The following is a 23,851-nucleotide window of genomic DNA, read 5'->3' on the forward strand; positions in this document are numbered from 1 at the left end:
GAAGGGATTTTTTGCATTTCCAGTGTTTTGTGCTTCTATTAATAAAACAATCTCCAGGTAAAAAAAAAAAAACAGACAAACGAACAAAAAACCAAAAACCCCTAGCTGACAAATCCTTCTAGTCTGATAGAAAACCAAACAACTATATATTTGCTGTATAAAATGAACATCTGCTGTTTAGAACTCATGGGAGCTTCTGTGTGATTGGTGACTATTATTTGCACTCCCCCATCATATTTTCATTTACCAAAAAATACCCTCCATGGAAATAATTTACTTATTTTCTTTACTAGGCTAAATTTTTACCTTATGAAACCAGGATGTGGTTCTTCTGAGGAATTATCTGAGATGATTAGTGAGGAGTCCAGTGTTTAAAACCTAGAAATCTTCTCCCTTAGAGTGCTGCTATCTGATCTTGGACAAGTCTCTTTGGTGTGGATCCGCAATGGCATTTGGTTTCCACATCAATTTAATTAAGATCCTCAAATTTTAGGGGTCTGTGGCCAAGGATTTCTACGAATTAGACTCCAGTCACTAAAACAGAAAGAGTAGCACTTTGCTGCTTCACAGGAGTACGGTGAGAGAAGTTTATTTACAATTCCCAGATATTCTGATGCTGTGGTGATCAAAGCCATGCGAGTATCTTAGAATGCTACATTATTTTGCTTTGACATGTAATATATAGCCAAACTGGTTTTGCAGACATAAAAATAAGTCTATCTAGTTCCATATGTATCTTAGATTTTACTTGGTTTCCCTTATATTCTCTTTGGAATATACTATAGCCTTCTCACTGTACAATAGCACTTAATGTGTATTTTCTGACAGCTTATTAAATAATCAAATTAGCACCTGTCAGCTGTGGTTTATTTCATCCTTAGCATGAATTATAATTATAATGTAGTACTCTCTTGGTTTGGTTTTGGGCTTTATTTTAGAGGAAACAGAGGGTAGAGGTGTTGAAGGTTGATTACTTGAAGTACTTGCTTGCCGGAGAGGGCAAGATAAAACTTGTAAGCCCTGCATTTTAAATGACAGGTGAGAAGATCTGTGTTGTTTTTCATTGTTCATATAGTCATGGTTTTGAGGAATCTTTGCACCTCTAGCACACCAGTTCTGCACTGTTGGCAGAAAGCTCCAGTAGTGATGGAGATGTTGATCCTGCCGTCATTCAGTAGCTTTCATTTTCATGATTCCCATCTGTAGTGAAGGATCCAGACAGTCAGCTCTGAATGGGGGGAAGATCAAAGACAAAAGGTAAAAGAACAGAGAAGACAAAACAATTTTTATAAGATGGCTAGTCAATATATTCTCAATGACAACAGATGATATCAGAAGTTAGTTATTTCATTCTATGATGAGATTACAAGTTTGATAAGAAAAAGTAATTGCACAAAATTGATTTCATTTTTTGTATGACCTCAAACTACGGAGTATTCTGATAAGGAAATCATCAGCATAATATGTCAATAAAAGGCTTAGGGGGTTGGGTTCCAGCAGACATGGTTAGGGTCTGTGCAGCAGCATTGTCTCATGACTATCAGATGATGCAGCATGGACGCCTCACTGGGCTGTAGTGTGGACTAAGGACTGGCAGATCACAGAAAGTCGTGTTTTCTGAAGAATCTGTGTGTAGCAGGGTATTGCTAGCAGCATTCAACAGGGACTGACAGCAAACCTGTCATGAATCTATACTCAACAGTGATCCAGAAGTAAATATAAAGATCTTTGTATCATAGCAGAGCTATGATACAAAGATAAGTCAAATATAATTACTGACAAAAACAAGACAGTCCCCAGAAAAGTGCCATGAATATGATCTGGGGCTGGGGGAGAGAGGGAGGAGGAATGGCTTAACCAGTGAGAAACTTAAGAGTTTCTCTGTTTAGATTAAAGAAGAGTCAGAAGTATCTTGATCACAGTACATAAGTACCTTCACAGGAAGAAAATATGAGATACTGAAAGACTTTTTATTTTAGCAAAGAAATGCAAAGCAGAAAGGAATGGCTGGAAGCTGAAATCAGAAAGGGTCAAAGTAGACATTAGATACAATTTTTAACAGTGATTTTGAAGGGCCACTAAAACACTGTACCAGAGGTATGAGTGCATCTTTCCTCATCTGATGTCTTTAATGTAGATCTGAATGTTTTGGAGGATACACTTTGGCCAAACCATGTATCATATGTAGTCTGTCTTCAGACTAGCCAATAGTGAAGACGTGACACTCTAGCTAGGAGTGAAGACATGGAAGTCCATATTTCAACATGAATTGCAGAAGCCTGGTAATAAATCTGGGTCTGTGCCTGAGTTGTTAGCTCACACAGTCCCTAGCAGTGCACTTACAGTGCCGCAGATTAAACCTTGGCTATGACTACCTCACTGCCACCTTGCCTTCATTCTGCTCTGTAGACACAGAGCAGACACCACCTCTGGGAGGAGGTAAGGGTGAAAAAGAAAAGGAATTTCTGAGCAGAGGAGTAACTTTGAAATAACAGTAAGGAATTCAAACTTGAAGCTTTGTGTAGGGATTCAAGAATGGGAGTATTGAAGTTGGAAGAAAGATAATTTTAACAGTAATATTTTATAAGCACTATAGGGAGATATTATCAGAGACCAAAGAAAAGGTATTTGCAGTAGGCAAGAGAGAGAATGAGAGCCGTGGTGCTTAATCCAAGGGAAAGCAGATCTTTGAAAGCTGTGAAAAAGGAAATGGCAAAATACTGTTTCAAAAAAAAAAAAGACCAGCATAGCATGTAAATGACAAACTCATTTTCTTTTCATCCAAAAGAAGAGCTACATTCTGCTCCCACTTGCAAACTTAAAACACTTGAAATGCTATATAAATGGGCCAGTCAGGAATAACTGAGATGACAGCTTGGTTTCACCATTCAAGTTTTTATTTAGCGTCACTCTTGGCACTGCATATCTCATCTGTGGCGTTTGAATTCCACAGAGCTGACCGCAGTTTGGTCTGATTTTTGTTTGAATGATCATAAAGATAGGAGGATTTAAAAAACAAGATCTGGATTCCTGCTGAGGTTTTTAATACCTCCTATTCTGAGGTCGTTTGGATTCAGGATTTCTGCTTAGGCCTCTCTCATACATTTTTATAGATATCCAGGAGCCTGTAATAGCACACACACAGGTTATATTAATTTCCAGTGCCTAAATCCCTTAAGTGCTTTGGGGATTTCCCTGCTAATCCTCTTTTTAATCCGTAAACCTAGAGGGTAGGTTTAGGACCTTTGGGATTTATTCTTCGTGTTGGTTGTTTTCCAACCGAAGAATCTTTCAAGGGTAACAACAGTAAGTGCTAAATACACAAAGACATAGAAAGTTTATATGCTGTTTATATTATCACAGCAACCTGCCAGTCTTTTTTTTTTTTGGCAAATGAAGGGAAAGAAAGTGTATTATTAGTCATTACACTACTTATAGTAATTTGAAACATTTACTAATACTAAATTTATGCAAAAGTGTTAAATCCTGACTCAACAACTTAAATCCTTTTCTTTCCAAGGGCAAAATAACTGTGTTAATATTAATGAAGCCACAAAATACACGTTAACTGACAGCACTTTTGTAGTTGCTGTATTTTATTACTGAAACTTTACTATATTTTTCATGTTTGAATGTAAAAAATGAATAAAAACTATCACAAACTGCTCTTTGTTGTAAGTGACATGCCTTTTCTTTATGATGCATGCTTTGCCGTAAAAAGAGAGTGCTTAATGCATTTCTGTAGGGAGATGCCTATTTATTCCGACAAACCGATCAGCCTCCGGGGTGTTCTTTTGCCACAGAACTGATTTTACATCTCATCCATTATCTAATAAGATGTGAAAAGAGTATCCTATCTCACCAAAAAAAAAAAAAAAAATCAGGCTTTGTTTCATTAAAAGAATGTGGCAGGCTCACTCACGGACTTACTTGCAGGATATACAATTGTTAGTGAAAGGCCCAGTTATACACGCGTGCATGTTTCCAGTACAGCAAGCCTATGGGGAAAACATTGGTTACATTGGTCCTGAGGATTTTTTATTTTAAATGTAAGTACAAAAAGTGGCCTTTATAATGAGAAATTGTACTTCACGACTTTAAATAATATGGCATGAGTTTATGAATTTGATTATTATAATAAACAGCAACACCACATAAATGACATTGTGAGGCAACCAGAATGTCTTTGCAAAATATATGCCTTGGGGGTTTTTCTCTTTCTCCAGTATTTCCCCCTTTTCTATGTTTATGAAAGGTTTAAAATTGCACTTGCATGCGAAAAGTGAGAGAGACTGGAGTGAGGAAAGCAAGCTGAGGCGTTGTGCGATAAGGCAGCGATAAAGCAAGGGTATACAAAACCCCTTCAGACAAATGTTTTCAGCCACATGTGTTCAGAAGGAAATAAAGTCATGAAGGAAAAAGAGAATGGGGGACACAGTAGGGAATACAGTTAAACCCAGCCATAACCTTAATTGTTAAGGGATAACAAGTCTTTGTTATCCTTTATTATGTATCCAGACAGAGAGTACCTTTCTGTATGTTTGAGCAGTATTCAACACGGCTGAAACTTTTGACCTCCAATGCCATGCAAGTTGTATTTAAATGGTGCTTTATTACAATAATGCAGCCTCTCATACAACATACCTTGCGAGAGTGCCTCCTTTGTTAAGCTCTTTGCTAACAAGCACAAGTGAATTAACAAATCAGTGTTAGCCGAAGTAAAATAACACATTTTAAATCATTGACAAAGTAGTGGAGAGAAGTGAAAAGAAAGCAAAGAAGTGATTAGGTTTGATATCTCTAGAAGTTGGAACACTCACTCCACTCCTTCACTGCAAATTTCCCTGACTTTCCGAATAACAAGATCAATCCTTTTGGACTTGCACAATGCTTCTTTTCATAAAAGTGCAGTTTCTTTAGCATGACAATGAAATATGATTTGCAGTGCTTCTTAGAAAAGTGACAATACAGCTTGAAAGAGTTGAAAATGAAATTGCAAAAGCTGGAATTCATGGCAGACAAATGTTCTAGTGTCATGTCCTCCTGATATCCTTTATTCATTACATGTGAATGCAGCTCTGTATCTAAAAATCAAGGCTGTTTTATCAGTCTTGCTTATAATGCCAGTCAGAATGGTTTACCGCTGAGAGATCTTTCAGAGTCTGGAGTTGCATCAAGACAGCATAGCTTTGAAACAGCATAAGAGAGATCCCTTTTACATTATTGACTTTTCCTCTTACCTGCAAGGACACGGAATTTAATGCAGCATTGATGGGTCAGAGATTTTGACATGTGTCAAGACAGATCTCTTCATTTTAGAGTTAAAAAAAAAAAAAGGCATCAGACTTGATACATATGAACCAGTTTAGGTGGCAGAGGCAGCTCAGACTGAGGTAGGGACAATTGTTTTACTCATCTGCAAAAGACATTACTTTTCAGAGATGCCTTATGTAAAGAACAATGTAATTTAAGGCAGGTGAAACCAGAAGAATTGCTAGAAATCCAATAAGGGTCTAGAAGTTGTCCCTTAAGACTCATGTTAAGTAAGCTATCATTGCGTTCTCTCTATGGATTTTTTTTAAACCATTCTATAAAAGTCTATTGCAAGGATATAATTTTCTAGAAAATGGTATTTCATATGACCTATATAAAGTGATCATCCCCTAGTAAGTCAGCAATATTTTTCCATACAGAATGCATTTGGTTCTAAACTATGAATAGACTGTTTCCATTAGCAAACACTATAAAGCTGAGCTGCCAGTTTCAGCCAGCATCCTTCTTGTATAAACAGATTTCACTGTAGGAGAAACACACCCAGAAGTATCTAGTATGACTTTATGTCCCTAAATGGACCTTGTAGCGAAATCTCATCTTTAATAATGGCATTTATGTCACTTCACCAATGAAATGCATAATAATAACAGCAAAAATGTTGTGTTAATGATCAGTGTATAATAAGATGCACAATTAGGAGGATTATGGGAATTTAATGGGATGAGAAGGGCAAGAGATCATCTGCTGTATGACTCTTCATGATTGTAACCTGCTGTCTATATCCCTAATGTGGCTTTATGACTTGTGTGCTTTGGTTTGTTTTCCAGTTTGTGTTCTGCCGTGAATGTAAAGAAGAATACCATGAAGGGGAGTGCAGCTCTCTCCTCAGCATGCAGGGAGCCATGGCCCAGAAGGTAGGGACCCCACAACTCATTACATCCTGGTCATTATCCCTGGCCTAGCTAGAGCGACATTTGTCAAATGGGTCCTAATTATAATCCTAAGTAAAAGCAATTCTGTTCATGCTGAATTACTCCAGCCATTGGAGTTGCCGAATTGGCTTTGCAGTGGATTTCAGTCGCTTTGATTGATAGAGTAGCTGAGTTCTGTCAGGAACACACAGGGCTGTGCCATTACTTGATAAAGAAAGGCCTTCCCAATGGGTTTTTGGGGTTGTCTCTATTCAATGTGAACACTTTTGAAAGGCTTTCTGTAGTCTTGCTGCCTTTGAGCTTATTTTCAGTGCACCAGTCAGGAAATCCTGTGGGTTTGGACTGACTAACAGGGTTTTTATACAGCATACACAGAAAATGCATTGATAATTTATGTTTTAACTTAGAGAAATAATAGATTGCCTAGGCTGGAAGCTGTTAGATGATAATTATTCTAGGCTGCTCTATATTTTTGTACCTATTATAGCTATAGACCTGGACAGGAAATAGTTTTTCTTTCCTGGCATTTCTCTTTGTTTGAGATTCAAGTTTGCCTGCTCCCCATAGCAAATAACTAAATCTTTCAAATTAAAAAAAAAAACAAACAAACAAACCCAAATCTAAAAAAAAACCCAACCCCCCCAAAAAAGAGAGAGAATCTGCAAAGAACAGAAGAGATACCCACTAAATATCTCGCAGGTTGATGCCCAGGGTGCAGTCCTAGGAAGTGGAAAACAGATATTCAGATGTCTGGCATGTTTGACACTAAGAGGAAACTCAAACTCTGAGCCCCTACAGAGTTCAGTGCTGTGGATTGTGGGCAGGTGCTGATGAGGACTTGCGTCCAGCCAGCTCTCAGCGAGGCATGCCCAGCTCCTGTCAGCGCCGGCAGGCAGGCTCTGTCTGAGGCTGGCTTTTGGGACCTCACTCTTTGAATGTAGAGACATGGGAGGGAGCTGGAGGCCTACTGGAAACCATTGTCATGTGCTACCTTGACAGTTCATTTGCCATACTTTAGAGACACTGCACTAGGCTATGACCTCTGTAGAGATTCTTCTCTTTAACCTTTCTTAATGAAGCTCTTCTAATTTATAAAAAGAATTAGCACTTGTTGAGACAGAGTTAAACAGCCTATATCCTAGTCAGAGTACCTACTTTTGGTGCCCTGAAACATCTGTATGAGACCTAAAATCCACCTACTTTCCCAGCCTCCAGTGATTTGTGATTCAGATGTGGTACTTTGTGTTTAGCAGCTATCAGCAAATTCTTATTCCATTAATTTGTGTAACCCCACTTTTTAAAGCCATATGTATACAAGGAGATTTGCAGCTTAACACCATCTATGAAGAACAATTTCCTTTTGTTTGCAGTAGCCTTAAAACAGTCTTCCAGCTCCCATTCACATTTTTGTAAAAAATAAAATAACAGAGACATTGAGAGATACTTAAAGTATCCAATAGCCTGGTAAAGTAAGAGACCAAGACCCAATGCCTTATCTGAATTAAACAGAGCTAGAACTTGAATACATCTCTACCTGAACAGTAAGCCATTTAGCCTGTCCATTAGCCATTTAGCAAATCCATTAAGCTATTTATGCCTAGGATTTTGCCTAGGGTACTGAAAGTCATCATGACACCTTACAGATGAGTTCAACAATGTTGGCTTGGTGGAAGTTAGAGATTGTGTAATTTCCATGCTCTAGGGCAGAGATAAAGGTATGCCAGGAAAAATCAGAATACCATAGGAAGAAGTGGTTTATTTTAAATATTTGCCTTAGCTTCTCGTGATGACAATGGAAGCTCTTCGTCCATCTGGTTCAGTATCTCAGCACATGAATTGCACCCAATTAGACCTGTTAATTTAGGAAAGTTGACTATTTTTACTGTTCCAATGGTATGTGAACACTTTTTGCTGTTCCTGAAAAATACAAAAAATATCCTGTACTCTCAGAGAGCTGTTCCAGAATAGCTAAATAATAGTACGAGAATAACTCTTGCAACTGTGCAAATCAGTTCCCCACTATAGACAGGACCATAGACTACCCAAAATTCATTTAGACTCCAACTTAAGCTGACTTAGGTCAGCCTTCTTTTCCTCTAAGAAACTAAAAGAGCTGCACTTATTGAACTTTTCCACAAGGTGGTGATGTGCCACTGAAGGAATTTTTTCCCTGGCTTTCTGTAACCAGGCGAGCAAACTGAGGGGTGGTTAAAACACGGCAAGCCCAGGTGCTGGTGAGATGTTGGTTTCTTCCGAATAACATCACTACAAAGCTGTCTTGCGTACAACACTCCCCTGCAAGGGATACAAAACGTTCATGTGCCATATATGGAAAGAAGCGTGTGTGGGACTGTTTCATTTCCCTCACTAAAAATAATTGAAATATGTATCCACCTATGCTTTCAGCCTGTTTGTTCTGTTTGGCCCTCCTCTGCTAGGTGCACAACCCCGTGTGTCACAGTTAACTTGCTGTCATTGTGCCCCTTGTTTGGAGTGGGAAGGATTGTTTGATCTTTGACCATCTGTTTGGAGGTAGGAGTAATATACTCGAAGGGTCGTCTTGTACGGCTTCAGCTCATCCAGGTTGACTCCTGTCCACATCTTTTCCATTTAAGTTATTTTAGAAACAGAGCTTATTGTCACAACTCCTGCCGCTCAGAGTCAACTGACACGCTGCCACCAAACTGTTCCTCTCCGGAGCTAGTGCAGGATATGTGGTCTCAGGAAAATTCTGTTCGAAAAATGCAGGTTTTATTTTAGCCTCTAGTGGCTACAGTAGTGAAAGGACCTTCTGTTGTTTTCACATTTCTGCAAATATCTGCATTGTCGCAATAAGGACACGGACTCCGTGGATGGTGTACCAGAGACCTTTATTGTCCGTCAGCCTCAGTCTTTTATATCTTTTCTAAGTTACACGCGAAATGCACGCGCTAAATCATCTAATTCAATTGGTAGTAATATACTGTTCACGCGCCTTAAACTTCATGTGGATTGGTTATAGATTTTTAGTCGTCTTTACTATTTTTGCCTTAGGTATTTACTTATCTTGTTCTAATTGCTGTTTTTTGTTATTGAGCAAGTGGTGTTCAAGGACATAGCTCAAATTCTTCAATATCAGACAGCTGTGCTGCACTCTCTATTCCCACACTGCATGTCCCTGATGTTCCCAGTATGAGAGGAAACACTTGCGGACAGGTTTAGGCCTAAGTCAGCATGACAGAGATTAAAACAGTGGAGCAAGAGGAATGGCAAAGAGCTGGAAGAAAAGCCAAAGAAGGAGCATTGTTATGGAGGAAGTGGGTAGCCAGAAGTTGATGGCAACATAAAGAGTGGGAAAAGCTGTGGTGCCACTCAAAGCAACTCTCTAATGGTCCCTGTGCCAGGGCACTGCAAGGGCCATCTGCTCCCTGGGGCTCCCCATGGGTCTGTCAGGGCAGCATCTGGCACGTCCCTGGAGATGGAGATGGGCTGAGGACAGGCCCGTATGTGGGCCTGCAGGTGGGCCTGACTTGGCAGGGCCCATGGCCGGGCAGGGCAGGGCTGCGAGGAGCCAGAGACTGGCCCTGCTGTGGAGTCGCAGGGACAGGGGATGACATAGGGTCCTGGCTGTGGGCAGGGTAAGGGGAATCCCAGGGATCTGGGCTGGGACAGCAAGGTCTGGCAGTGCCTTCAGAGCCTGACATCACACTGGGAAGTCTTGGAAAAGGAGATACCTCAAAAAGAGAGGTAGAGCCTGATACAGAGGCATTCAAGTGTCTGTAAAAGCCAAGAGTTGACAGGAGCGAGAGGTTGAGATGCTAATGTTTGACTCCGACCTTTCAGAGATAGAGTGAAAGCTCCATGAAGAGAAGGAAGAGAGAAAAAAGGGAATAAGCCTGTGAGATGACATGGGACAGCTATGAGGGTCCAGAAAGCAGAAATGGTGGTGGCGAAAGGCACCTGTGCTGGGCCAGATGTCAGAAGGAGTAAGGAGGAAGCCTGAGGTCAAGATGAGGGAGCGGAGCTGGTGGGACTGTGAAGGGATGGAGGGCAGCAGGGATGAGGGAATGGAGTCAGTTGGCAGCAGGAAAGAAGAGGGCAACTGCAACTGCAGAGCACAAGAGGGACAAAGCAGGTGCCACTCATGGTGCTTAAGGCTGTTCAAAATAAAGGGGGTTGAACCTTATAAAGGTGGGAAGTTAGAGGGCATTGCTTGCTGTTTGGAGTAGAAAAGATAAAATCCAGCAACGGGCATGCGGAGAATAGCCTAGCTTTAAATACTGGTATATCACAGTCCTTCACATCTATGCACAGATACTGCGTGGTCCATTGCAATGGATAAAATGTCCTCTTTCTACTGGAATGTCCTTTTTAGCCCTGATGGGCCATTGAAAACTCATCTTAAGCATTTACTGGTGCAGGACTGATTATTTCCCACCTTTGCATGTAAGTTATGTAATTTCATGAAAAATAAAATGTATCTGTGGCAACTTCAGTTGAGAAGCTGTCTTTTAAAACCATTGTCACCTCCTGGAGCTATTTGAAGGCTGGGAGGTGAGAAGTCATGTTTGATGAATTAAAAGGCACAATGTGCCTGATGGAACCAGCGACACAATAAAGGTGACTCCAGCCAGATTTAGGTTTAGAAATAACCGCACAGTTCCTGCTATGTACACCACAAAACCAAGCTTCCTGGCCCCTTTTAACCTCACCCACATACAGTGTATGCTGATCAGGAATCTAGCCATAAACCAGCTTCCTCTGTAAATCCCCACCTTAAAATTAGCCTAGCTCTCTTAGCACAAAACCTTTCTAAATATTTCGCTTTTTACCAGGATAAGTAATGCACATTCTTGCTCACTAGCAACTGGACAATAAAATGTGACCACATATTAAATTTAAACACTTACAGAATAGCTCTGTACAAATGTAAATAACTGAACAGAATGTGCAGACAGAGACATAAATATTTGAAAAAAAAAAAAGACACATAAACTGGATGAAATGGATTATAAAAAGGTATGTTTTAGAGATGGTTCTATGGACAAGCTTTTCCCAAGATGGTTTTAGCTGTGGATTATCTTGTCCTGCCAAGCCAATGAGTCTATGATTACGAAAAGGTAACAGCTTTTTAGCAGGTTCGCTTTTTCCGAGGCTGCTGTGACTCTGACTTTAGTCAAGAGAATAAATTAAGCAGCAAGATTTCTATAGTGCAGCTGTACAGAATCTCCACCAGTCATCTGCATTCAAAGGCTTGAACCTGAAGAACATCCAATGTCTAATTTATCACCCACCCCACAAACCGAGTCTGGCAGTCTTCATAGGACCTAGATGTAAATCCAGTTCATCTCATTTGAACAAACTCCACTATTAACCCTTGCCCAGCAACAGCTGTAAACCTCAGCCTAGATAAAATGTCCACCATACCTGAAATCTTAAAGCTTGCCAAGTGGTCTCTTCTGCTCCAAGCTCCTTAAAATTGTGTCAGGCCAGATCTAGTCTTAATCCAAGTCTTAATTTCAGCTCAGATAGTTCTATCAACTCTGCTCCTGCAATCTAGCAAAATTCACCACTAAACATACATCTTTATTTGCTGGTGTGGCTTAAAATTGTTATAATTTCTTGCACACAAGTTACAGAATAGGTTGTATGAATTTCTGCCATTTTGCTACATTGAAAATCTTATTACCTGCTAAAGGTGCTAATTTCAGACCAGGGTCATTGTATATGCAAAGTAAAAAATTTATTGTTAGTCTTATTGAAGTCTTAGCAAGATAATCAAAGAATTATTATATTGTCCATTTACAATAATACTAAGATTTATTGTTCAAATTCTATATAGTTAAAATGATGGATATGTGAACTTTCTGATAACACACATTTCTTTGGTGTTATGTTTAAGCTTCCACTGCCGATCTGAGTCCTAAGCTCGATGGCTTTGTTCTGGGACAGGGTCTGGCATTGTGAGTCCCGTACCAGGAGCATGATGTCTATATTGGTGGGCTTTTTTCCCCCTCACTGTAGGATCTGCTTGGAGTCACCTTTATGTTTGTTAACATACTCTTTCACTGGTCTGCAAGTCGAAGTTGCATCCAAATTTACTGTCTGTAGTGTGTTTTACGTAAGTCAGTTATGTCTTTGTTCTCTTTGTTATCCCTAAAACTGTTTTCGTCTGGCTCTCAAGGCTGCATTTGGGTAACTGACCACTGGAGAGTTGTTTGTAGTGCCAGCCATATCATCCTGTGCCAGCGCTTTCAAGGCCTCTGCTATCATCCCATGCCTTTACTCCTCTGCGTGGCATTTTCTTCTAAGGTTGGAGATAATTCTTTCTGCACATAATACCTACACTTGTCATTGCTGTCTATTAGTTACAAAAATACGTGTAACATTGCTGAACCATGCAATTATACAAAATTATACAAAACCAAAATAGGTAATAGGCATCTGTGCATTACATAATTGCTGTCACTTGCAAAACCAAATCTCTAGGCAGGCTAAGACAAGTCCAGAGAAAGCCTGACGGGTCCTGAGGTCTGTGATGCTGGCTTGGCACAAAGGCTGTGGCCTCTTACAGGAAACAGCAACAGCGTTTTTACTGAGCCACAAAGCTACATGTTCTAAACCTCCATCAACAATCTGTTTCAGTGTAAGTGTATAGCTAGTGCTGTAAAACTTCAGCTCCACACCAGACCTGTGGGATGCTGCCTGTCCCAGCTGTAACCCTAGGCTGGAGATCTTGGTCACCTAAGTCTAAAAGCCTATCCCCAAACCTACCACCTTCAAATCAGACCTCAGCTGTCTGTTATTTGGGACTCAGTCCTTATTGTAGTCAGGCAGATGATGCAGGATCTATGTCCTAACTTTACTTTTCTGCCACTGGCAGTATAACATTTATGCAGAAGCCCTCTCAGCTCAGGAACCCATCAGACCAAACCAAGTGTAGAGCAGTGCCTCAGCGGAGTCGGTCCAAAGCTGATCCTGCTCATCGGCACGTGCCACCTGGGCCCTGACTGCAGGCCTAACCTTCGTTTCTGGGCTCAAACCTGACTCGGTCCAGCAAACAGTCAGCTCTGAAGCAGACTCATTTGATCACTTCCCAGCAATGCTTTTTGCTGCACAGATGCAGCATAAAAACATGGCTGTGTATGCACACACATCCAGGAAAACCTGTCACATCACCTGACACTCTGCTGAAGCCTTTTCTCATGTAGTTCCTGAAAAACCTCCCAGCTCACTTGGGCTGCAGGTGAGCATCCAACCCATCTTTTCCTCCCATTGCCTCTCGTATGCAGATCTCAAAGCTGCCAGTAGGTGGTACAAAATATATATTGCTTGCCAGGCTTCCCTTCCCATCCACTCAACAACATCTGTCTAATCTCTGAAACTGTTTTGCCTGTAGATGCCCAGCCAGCGTGTCGGGTTGTGAAGCCCGGTCTCTGTGCAGGTGGCGGTTTGCTGCAATTATGCAGCAGAACATGTTAGCCCACTGTGAGCACAAGATATTTCAGAATCTGAGAATCTGATTTTACTGTGGAATTCCCAAATAAAGGTGCTTTCAAAATATCCTTAGCTGAATTATTTTAATGCTAAGATATGAAATACTTCGCTAACGCTTCACGAAAATCAAGCTTGGTGCAATGTGTTTTTTAGAATACTGCTATGGAATTGAAAAACTGAAATGTGCATATTAAATTGTAACAGAAAGACAAAAATATGGAATTGCATATGTTTCCTGACTTACTATATGAAGGAAGCAGTAAGCTCGTTTTTTTCCTTGAAACTTCAGTGAAGGGCATGTTGTTAGGGAAAACATATCTGTCATATTGGACTCCACAGTTATGTGACCTTCTGAATCGATTCTTTCTTATCAGCATTATGTATTTATTATCTAAATATTGCAAATATCACTTTCAGAATTGTTCCTTCACTGTTTCAGCAAACTTTCCTTACTGATTTTAGAACAGTGGAAAACAGAAGGTGAGGTATTTGAAATGGTGTGTTACAGGCAAGATTAAAATGAGAAACACACATTTCTACGGAAACTTCTTTCTCTACTCAGAAGAGGGGAAAAATTAATCAAAATGGTAAATAGTAAATGCTGGCCACAAAACCCATGAATTGTTCCACTGCATTTTAGTGAAAGGAAAAGCTACTGAGGAGGTTCATCATACAGAACATCTTTCAATGAGTCCTGAGTCACAGTATGAAATGTGGAACATCTATTATTAGACCATTGATTTTTTTTTCATCAGATAAATTTAAAAAGTTAAATAAAACATGGCTTTACCAAAAAAAAATGGCACACCTTGAGTGATTTCTAAAGTGTCTTAAACAACTGGAAAAGAAACTGAGGCTTAAGGGTTTAGTAGCTGGTATATTCACAATGTCAAGTACAGGACATTTCAACCCACAGACGCCTAATTAAAGGAGCAAGAAAAATAACTATAAATGGGAAATGTCCTGTAAAATTAATCTCTGTGTTATAAATAAAGATGCACCAAAGGAAATCTAAGAATAGGTCTTAACTTTATGTCTAATGAGAAACAGATGGCAAGTAGAGAGCCCCTCTTTTGGGCAGCAGTAAAATAAAAAGATGTGACAGGCTGCTTTTGTTTATGAGGTTAAGCTGACAGCCACTTGCAGCCATGTTGCTACTTACAGGAGAAGGCATGTTCTTTATTCCACTCATGGAAAAGAGTTATACAAGAATGACCTGCATTAAATTAGATTTTCTGCTTTAGAGCAGTGTAAATTCAATATTCACTAGCTACCTGAATTTAATTCATGCTGCAATGAACAGCCCAAACGTGCAGAGTGAGGACTTTGATGTGCAGTGTCACCAAACCAGAGTGCTGTGATTTTGTTTAGTGAAAGTGTCTTTCATCTTGTATCAGACACAATACCCTGAGTATATCACTTTGATTTTAGTTAGTTGCTGTCATCACAAAGCAGCTCTTTCTTTATGGCAGAATTCCCTAGGCACACCAGACAAATTGGCTCACACAAATTTGCTTCATGTGAGTTTAACTGGATCACTGTGGTACTGACACCTCTGTTTTTCCAGTGCATTAAACGTGTTCCCATTGATAAGTATCTTTCCTGTTCCTGATCTATAACCATTTTTTAGTGTCCTGATGACCCCAAATCTTTCTCTAGACTAGAACACTAGTCCCATAGTTACGCCCAGTTCCCTTTGTGAGATTTTGATTCTTAAATGACTCAAATAATGGATTTTTTTCCCAATGTTCCTCTAGGCCATCTAGTGCCCTAGACATCTGCTTTTTTTTTTTGCCCACAACAGAAGTAAAAGACACCATTAAACACGACAGGAGGTTAACTAATGTGAACATGTTCATAAAACAGCCCAGTAGAAGCTGAGCAAACAAAAGAAATTTAACTTGGGCTGCCAGCATCCCTTGTAGATCAGGCTTCAATAAATGAGGTTGCTTTTACTTAGAGCTCTAGCTCAAAATAATTAGTGGGCTGTGTTAATCTAAATGTTATGGTGGGTTGAACATTTCTTTGTGTACAATGAATTATTCCTTGTCTTCCTTTCAAACCCTTTCAAATATCCATAGTTGTTCTCACATTTGTGCTAGAAAATGAGTAATACTTTCTGTTTTGAGACATCTATGCTTTTTGAAAATGCTGTTTTTCACAGAGACATAATTTCTTTTTTTTTTTTTAAATCAGTTAATTTTCCAAGGAAAATTAACTTAAAACCAAGCATTTCTGATCAAAAGGAACGGTAGTTCAGATTTAAAGAAAGCTGCACAAGGATACATTTTTTTTACAGTTATGCATGACCAGCTTTTTTGCTTATCAGAAAGGAACTAAGCACCAAGAGCAAACAAGCAGGAGTGAAGAAATGACATTCAGTAAAGCTGAGCACAACATAATGTTAACAGCTTCATATTCTATTCTAAATCAAGGGTCTTCAGTTTTCAGATGTTGTCTATGCTAGGCAAAATAAGCATGATCATAAAAGAAGTGTGCTTATGCAAGACAGTATATAATGCAGTGGATGTCAGAATTTGATATTATATACCTATTGGTTCCAGTATTTTGAACAAGAAATTTTGCCATAAATGTTTTTAATCTGGATGTACTGCTTAGTTCCTGAGTGTAAACATATACTTGGTTTACTCTACGTGTTTCTACCTACAAGTTGATGTGTGCCCTATTACCTGGATGAGATGCTGCTTCAAGAAGAACACTTTATTTCTATTTCAAGATGTTTTCTCTCTCTGTAGGACTTTTTCCAGTACTGCATGGTGCTCAGCATTCTCTGTGGTCTCTTTCTGACAATTAGTTTTTCCAAAGGATGTGGCATAGAAACAGAATAGAAGTAAATCTACATCCTTCAGTGTGACCCAGAGATAGCAAGACAGACTTTTCCCCTTATCTCACTAAGGGAATAATGCAGAGAGGATGTTGAAAAATGCTTGCAATAGCCCTTACTCTAGCTTCCTGTTATTTATGGGTATTCGTTCCTGGTCATAATGTACAGCACTCTTGAGAATCAAAAAAAAATATTCATGAAGTAGAATGGATGGAAACTAGTAGCTTCTCACTAGTGCTGGGACAAATATTTTGTAATAATTGAGGAACTAGAGCATATTGTGTGCTCTGAGCATTACAAGTGATAAAAGTCTCCTGTCTTCAGCAAACTGAGGGAAAAGCAGAGCCATTGTGAAGCTCTTCTGGGTTGACTACAAAAATTAAAATTACATCTGGTCTTCTCATGTAGCTATTATTCTGAAAATAATGCCAATGTTCTGTCACTGCTACGGTGATTTTCATCTTGAATTATCTTTAACGATGTTAAGTAATCAATTCCCATTACAACCCAATGAAATTATTCATATCATCTTCTTTCTGTCACTGGGCAAACTGAGGCCCAGGTCTAGCATTGCCCGCTCTCCCCATCTTGTGCGCAGGCCACTCTGAGTTAGCTCAGATTGCTCGCTGAAGTCACCCTTCCTTAACGATCAAGGTGTTGCAAGATCAATACCAGATTATGTTCTTTGCTATTAGCCTGAGCAGCTTCCTCTGTTTCCCAGAACTTACTAATGTGCTGTTGTACAGAGGTCATCCTTTTGCCGAATGGCAGGGTGCAGGGCTGAGTTCCCTCTCCAGAAGCAGAGCGCCAACAGTAAAAGTCACTTCTAGGGTACAGCTGAAAAGACTTTGTTCACTTTTGTTGCCTTGATTTTACATAAAAAATACTAGCAAATTGGAGAATATTAAGTGAGGCAAAAGGGATTAACAGGCTGAGGAGACTGATGTATGTAATAAAATAAAAGAAACGATACCATAAACACATTTTTGATATTTCCTGAAATGGCCACCAGATGAGCTGGAAATTAATTTCTGCAGATTTTTGAGATTTCCTGAAATGGCCACCAGATGAGCTGGAAATTAATTTCTGCAGATATTACTCTTTGTTATTCCATTTGAACTCAGGTGACTTCAGCCAAGAAATAACATCCAAGTCTTACTCACTGACACTGCAGCAACTCACAGGTTTTATCAGTAGTAGCTGAACAGAAATCAAGAGGAGTTATGGTTGTGTTGCATGTTTAAAAGTTGGGCAAATTTCCTTTTTCTGTCTTAGTAGAAATAAATATATCAAAAAATTATCCATGTAAATAAATATTAAAAGTCTATCCACATAAAAGCTTGCAAGTATTTAGAAGGTGTGCATGAAGAAGTTACGTGAATTTTTAAAAATTATAACTCATAACTTTGCCATATGCTTGGAAAAAACCCACATCATGAATAGAAAGAGCAGAACTTCAAGGCTGGAATCTACATACATTGTTTACAGCTATTATTCACATAGTTGCCAAACTTGTGTGTTAGAAATTACCTAAGGCACTGCCATCTCTTTTGTCCTTGTACTATCATTTTAGGTAGGAAATTGCCAAGTAGGACACTTCTGTGGATTATGTAATTTTGTCCCAGTCATAAATGGGACAAAAACAGGAGTCCCTTTTAAAGCACTATTTATGATGACTTTTTCCATCTGTGTGGTTCTGTTGGGAGAGATACTTGCTTTCATTGTTCACTAGGGTTTTCTTCTACTTTTTCTTTAAAATTTTGGTGTTTCTTCTTTGTGCCTCTGAAAGCCTCTTAAATTGATATAGATTTATATTTGAATTAAATCTAGAACTCCGAAACAAAGGAGTACGCTCTATTGTTAAAAACAGTTTCCTTCCAGGGACCCCACCGTTCTGTTTTATCAAGCGCTGCATTGCTTGAGGCTTTTGCTTTTCTTGCACAAAGGGATTTAATCTCTGAAGCAGAATCAAACCTACAGTGTCTAACATGTCGTGTCTCAGCCAGGTTCATCTGACTCCTGCTTCGCCTTGCCTTTTGCTTTACCTGTCTTTGTGCACTTGCAGTGTGGCTTGATGCCCCCTGTGTCCTCCTGCCAGGGCTTTGCTTGCTACTCGGGGCAGGGAGCAGGAGGGAGGACGCAGCCTGTGCTGCAGCTGGATGTAGGAAAGGCTCCTGAGAAGGCACACATGCCAACTGCTGCAGCTCTCCGCGTCATCCTACAGATGATTTTATGATTTTAACTCAATACATGTGTTTGTGCACACTGGGAGAAAATTAGTTCACATTTTGAAGCAAAAAATTCTGCATCTCTCACAAAGTCTAGCCTACCTGGCGTTGCAGTCACTCCTGTCTGTTTCTCATGGGTAAATAGTTATGACTTCAGTGTAGATATCGTGTCCCAGTGCAGTCTTTCAGTATTGTGCCCACAAGTGTTTTTTCTCTCTCTTTGCAGGGATACGTAGTGGATGAACGTGCAGCCATGCAAGCTCGATGGGAAGAGGCATCTAGAGAAACAATCAAGAAGACAACCAAGCCATGCCCCAGCTGCAATATTCCAGTAGAAAAAAATGGTATATTTATTAGATATCTTGTACTTAACTGGCTTTCAAAATTTATTTTACAATATAAATGTATGAATGTACATGTGTACATACGCACACTATTCTTCCAAGAGAGGGAGAGCACACAGAGCTTGAATCTTCCCTGTGTCACTTTATCTAAATTATCTTGAAATCACTAAATCTAAACCACTTACTTCTAAAGCCTCTGTTGTAGCTTAGTCCTGGTCACCACACAGTTGCTCGCTCTCCCTTCCCCTCCCCAGCAGGATATGGGAGAGAATTGGGAAGAAAGGAAAACTTGTGGGTTGAGATGAAGACAGTTTACTAGAATAGCAAAGGAAAATGATAATAATAACAAAATATAAGGATATTAAAGTATACAAAATGAACGATGCACAATTTCTCACCACCCAACCTCCCAATGACCAATACAGCCTGACTTGAGCAGCGATCACGGAAACCAAACCATGCAGCAAGCAAGTAGGGGAGGACGGGGGGGGGAGGAGCTGCTCCCCCTCCAGACATTTATGGCATGGAATACTCTCTTTGGCCAGTTTGAGTCAACTGTTCTGGCTATATCACTCCCAGCTTCCTACACTTGCACATTAGCGAGACCTGGAAAGCCAGACAGTGTCCTTTGTCTCATTAGCAACAACTCCTAACATCACTGTTTATCAAGAATATTTATCAACATTCTTCACATCTGAAATGCAAAACACATCAGCTGCTGAGAGGAAAATTAATTCCATCCCAGCCAAAACCAGGACAGCCTCACAAAATGCCCAGCTATTTTATAGATAGGGAAAATGAGGCACAGAGAGACACTGGTTATTGCATTCATACGACTAGTTGTCTAGACTTTCCATTGTCAGTGGAAAAAATAGACATTTGTAGGGCACAACTCATCTCATAATGAAACAGAAGGTGTGTCTAATGTAGGCCAGAAGAATCACACCTAAAAGTGAGGTGTGGAGAACTAGTCCTGCTGTAGATGTCTACACAGTATATACCTGAATTTAGATGAAATTAGTCTCAACCCAGTGACATACCCACTGGGGTGGTTAAAATGGGGAACAGGAACAGGAAATAGGCTATACCCTACAGACTCATGCTGTTCCAGAATTGAATTCTATTTATGTTAATTAATCAAAATATATTAAAATTATTGTCTAAATATTATATGAATATTAAGTATAGAGGGTGATTCTCAGTTTTGTGGCATCACTTGGTCAAATGGAACACTGAAAACGCCAAATAAGGCACTGCAAACTGCAAGGAGAGAACACTTCAAGCAGTGACAGCACAGAAATATTACTGAGGAAGAAATAGGACAAAATCCTGAAATCTAGGGTTTGATAAAAGAAAAGAAGGCAGTTGGCAGATGGAAAGTGGGATACTTCTTCAAGCACAAGAAGCAGAAGGAAAGAAAGCATGAATTTAAGAGTGGGAAGGCGAGATAAGATTTGACAAAGTGTAGGTAGCAGAAGAGAGATAATATAGGGGTAGGTCAAAAAAATTATTTCTGGACTTGTAAAACAGGCTGGAAACCAGAAGTTTGAACTGGATTATAAATAGACAAATAATAGTGATTATTCATACTTAACAGTTCGTGCATAGCCCAATTAAAAAAACTTCTGGTCAGGCTTGAAGCAGTGGTAGGACCTTTACTTTCTCTTAGACTCTGCTGCAAAATCTTTTCTGTTAAATGACAGGCAGTTGTCACTTGTCACAAACAGGATATCCCTATTTGACACCATTTGCACAACTCCCACTAATGTTTAGGGAAGTTGCTTTAAAAATCCCCAATGTATCAAAAAGGAAATAAAGGCCATTATACTTTTTATCTTTGAAAGAAAATATTTACTGAAAATGGATAATCAGGAAAAGACCTTTCCTTGCTTATAGCCTGACCCATGTCACAACAGTGCCTCGTAACGCCAAATGCCAAAGCCACGGCAGCAGGCTAGAAATGTCTCTACACACCAGAATCGGACGATTGTGCTGCCATTCAGAGGGACCTCAACAGATCCTCTGGGAAATGGGCAGAGAGAAACCTCTTGATGTTCGGCAAAGGGAAATGGACCAATACAGGTTAAGGGCGATTCTGATGGAAAGGATCTGAGTGTCCTGGTGGACTACAAGTTAGATATGAGCCAGCAACGTGGCCTGGCAGCACAGAAGGCCAACAGCATCCTGGGCTGCATTAGGAAGAGCATCACAAACAGGTGGAGGGAGGTGATCTTCCTTTCTGCTCAGCACTGGCAAGACACATCTGGAGTGGTGGGTCCAGTCTGGGCTCCTCTGTACAAGAGAGACAAGGACTGGAGCAAGTCCAATGAAGGGCTACAAAGATGATAAAAGGACTGGATACGTAAATACCTGACAGGAAGAGCAAAGAAGACAGAGCCTAACTCTTTTCAGTGGTGCCTACTGGAAGGCCAGAGGCAATGGGCACAAACTGAAACACAGGGAAGTCCATTTAAACACAAGAAAATGCTTTTTACTGTGTGGGTAGTTGAAGACTGAAATAGGTTGCCCAGAAAGAGTCTCCATTCTAGGGTACATTCAAACCCCAACTGGATGCAACCCTGCGCATCCTACTTTAGTTGACCCTGCTTTGAGCAGAGGAGGGTTGGACAGGATGATCTCTAAAGGTACCTTCCCACCTCAATGATTCTGTAAATCAAGGCGTGAAGCTTAAAAAGTACAGTGCATGCTTTCTTCTCTGGTCATGGGTACTGCACATCCCAGCTTTTAGGCTGACATTTGTAAACTGAAAGGAGCACTTCACTTCTGCTCAAGTTCTGCTGATGTCAAGAGGCTGATGACTGTACACCAGTGTTTGCCAACAGTCCTCATTTGGGAGGAGTACACTGACTACACATAGGAGAATAATTCTGCCTTCCCTTCCCAAATGCTTCTGTGGACACTGTCTTCTACAGGGGCCAGTGACAACGCCAATAACTTTTCTTTAATAGTCTGTATTTCTCTATGTCAATAACTGTTCTATAATAGTCTCTGTATAGCTATAGGCATTGTAGAATACTGTATGCCAATAACTTTTCTATAATAGCCAAAGTGAAAGACTGAAACACATTCCCACAGCTCAGTTCCCAGTTTGAGTGAGTTTAAACACACATCCACATCTCAGAGGACTGCTGTACTCACAAAGCTGTAGGCCACATTGCCTGAGGCACTCGCCACTCTGACTGCTGATCTCAGCTGTTGTGTAGCAGAGAATAACATAATGTATGTAGCTTAGAAAGTAGACGTCTGACAGAGGGTGCCTGTTGGACTTTGGATCCTCCGCCAAGATTGAGATGCATTTTACCCAGTGATGGCTTAATATGAAACATTGTCCTGGTTCTGGCTAGAGTAGAGTTAATTTTCACCTGAGCTGGGAGAAGAACTGGAGCTGGTGGTACCTGTGGCTGGGGCACCCAGCTGGGACAGGTTACCAATTAGCCAACAGCTGGGACAGGTTACCCAAATTGGCCCAAGAGTTGTTCCATCCCATGTGACACAATGCTCAGTGTGTCAGTGAGGAGGGGTCTGAGGGGAGGCTCCTGCTACTTGGGAGGGAGCTGGGCATCAGGATCCACTGTGAGCTACTGTGCTGTAAGTTATATGCTTAAGTATTTTCTTTTATTGGGGAGTTTTTTTGTTTGTTTTTCATCCCTGTTTTCTTGTCTTCTGTTCTCTTAAACTGTTTTAATCTCAACCCACTTGTTTTGCCTTCTTTTCTTTACCAGTTCTTCTCCCTGTCCTGCTGGAGGGTGGGGGGAGTGAGAGACTGTGTAGCTTGGTCCCAAGTGGGCTAAACTATGAAAATCATAAGAGAAGATTGCACCTTAAGTAAAGAGTAACACAGAGGCTGCCCACTGGTACCCTTACATTTAAATAAGATGAAAATGTCTGGTGAATTGCATCTCTTACACAAAGATATAATCTGACAAATAGACATTGCCATCACAGCTAGTTTTCTCTCTGTCTCAGATGAAGCAGACAGACCTAATTTAACAAACTAGTTCTTGTGTCTCCTGTTGTTTTTGCTTTCTGAGAACAATTCTGGAGTGGCATTTATAGAAAAGGTGATGTAAGGGTAGCAGGTCGTATAGTACACACTCCCTGTACCTCCTGTCACCATCTGGAGTCAAACCAAGATGACATTTCAGCATTTCTTCCTCCTGCATGCTTTTCTTTCAGTTTGAATTATACAAGAGATTTCTTTATGTGGTAAGCAACATAATTTCCATTTGAAATGTATTTCTGTAATGATCTTTGACAATGTTAATGTTTTATATATTACAAAATAAACACTTGATCAAGGTTGTGAGCAGAGAGATTAAAGCTGCTCTCACAGGATGGACAAGCGAGAAACCCAACACACAGGAAACACTGATGCGATCAAAAGGCTGCTTCAGGTACTAAGAAGGTCAAATCAACTTAAATTACTAATGACATTCTGATATAATCAGCAGTCAGCCATCAAAGTCTGTGTCTCCTGATTTATTCTCTTCACAAATCTCTCAGTTGTTGAATCCAAATTTGAAAAAGAACTTACTTTTGTTCAACTGCTGGCTCACAGCTGGACCAAGGTAGAGTATCCTTGAGCAGACACGTCCATGATTGCTTTGAGAGGCCACAGACTGTCACTGCTTTTTCCTATCCCTAGTGCAGTCTTTTCCAATCAGACAAGACTGCAGTTCCTACTCCTGCAGTCCCTCAAATGAGACCAGTATATTCCACTCCAGTAAGAGA

General features: G+C 40.1%; 1 protein-coding gene across 1 annotated transcript in view; it reads left to right on the forward strand.

Moving 5' to 3' along the window:
• Positions 1-23,851, forward strand: part of PRKN (parkin RBR E3 ubiquitin protein ligase) — a 766,947-nt gene that overhangs the window by 741,632 nt on the left and 1,464 nt on the right. Inside the window, exons 10-11 of the mRNA XM_086743743.1 lie at positions 6,102-6,188; positions 18,982-19,099. Coding sequence (XP_086599869.1) covers positions 6,102-6,188; positions 18,982-19,099 — 205 coding nt within the window. The remainder of the gene's footprint in view (positions 1-6,101; positions 6,189-18,981; positions 19,100-23,851) is intronic.

The sequence above is a fragment of the Chlamydotis macqueenii genome, chromosome 3 (assembly GCF_036417535.1).
Source record: "Chlamydotis macqueenii isolate bChlMac1 chromosome 3, bChlMac1.mat, whole genome shotgun sequence".
Lineage (NCBI taxonomy): Eukaryota > Metazoa > Chordata > Aves > Otidiformes > Otididae > Chlamydotis > Chlamydotis macqueenii.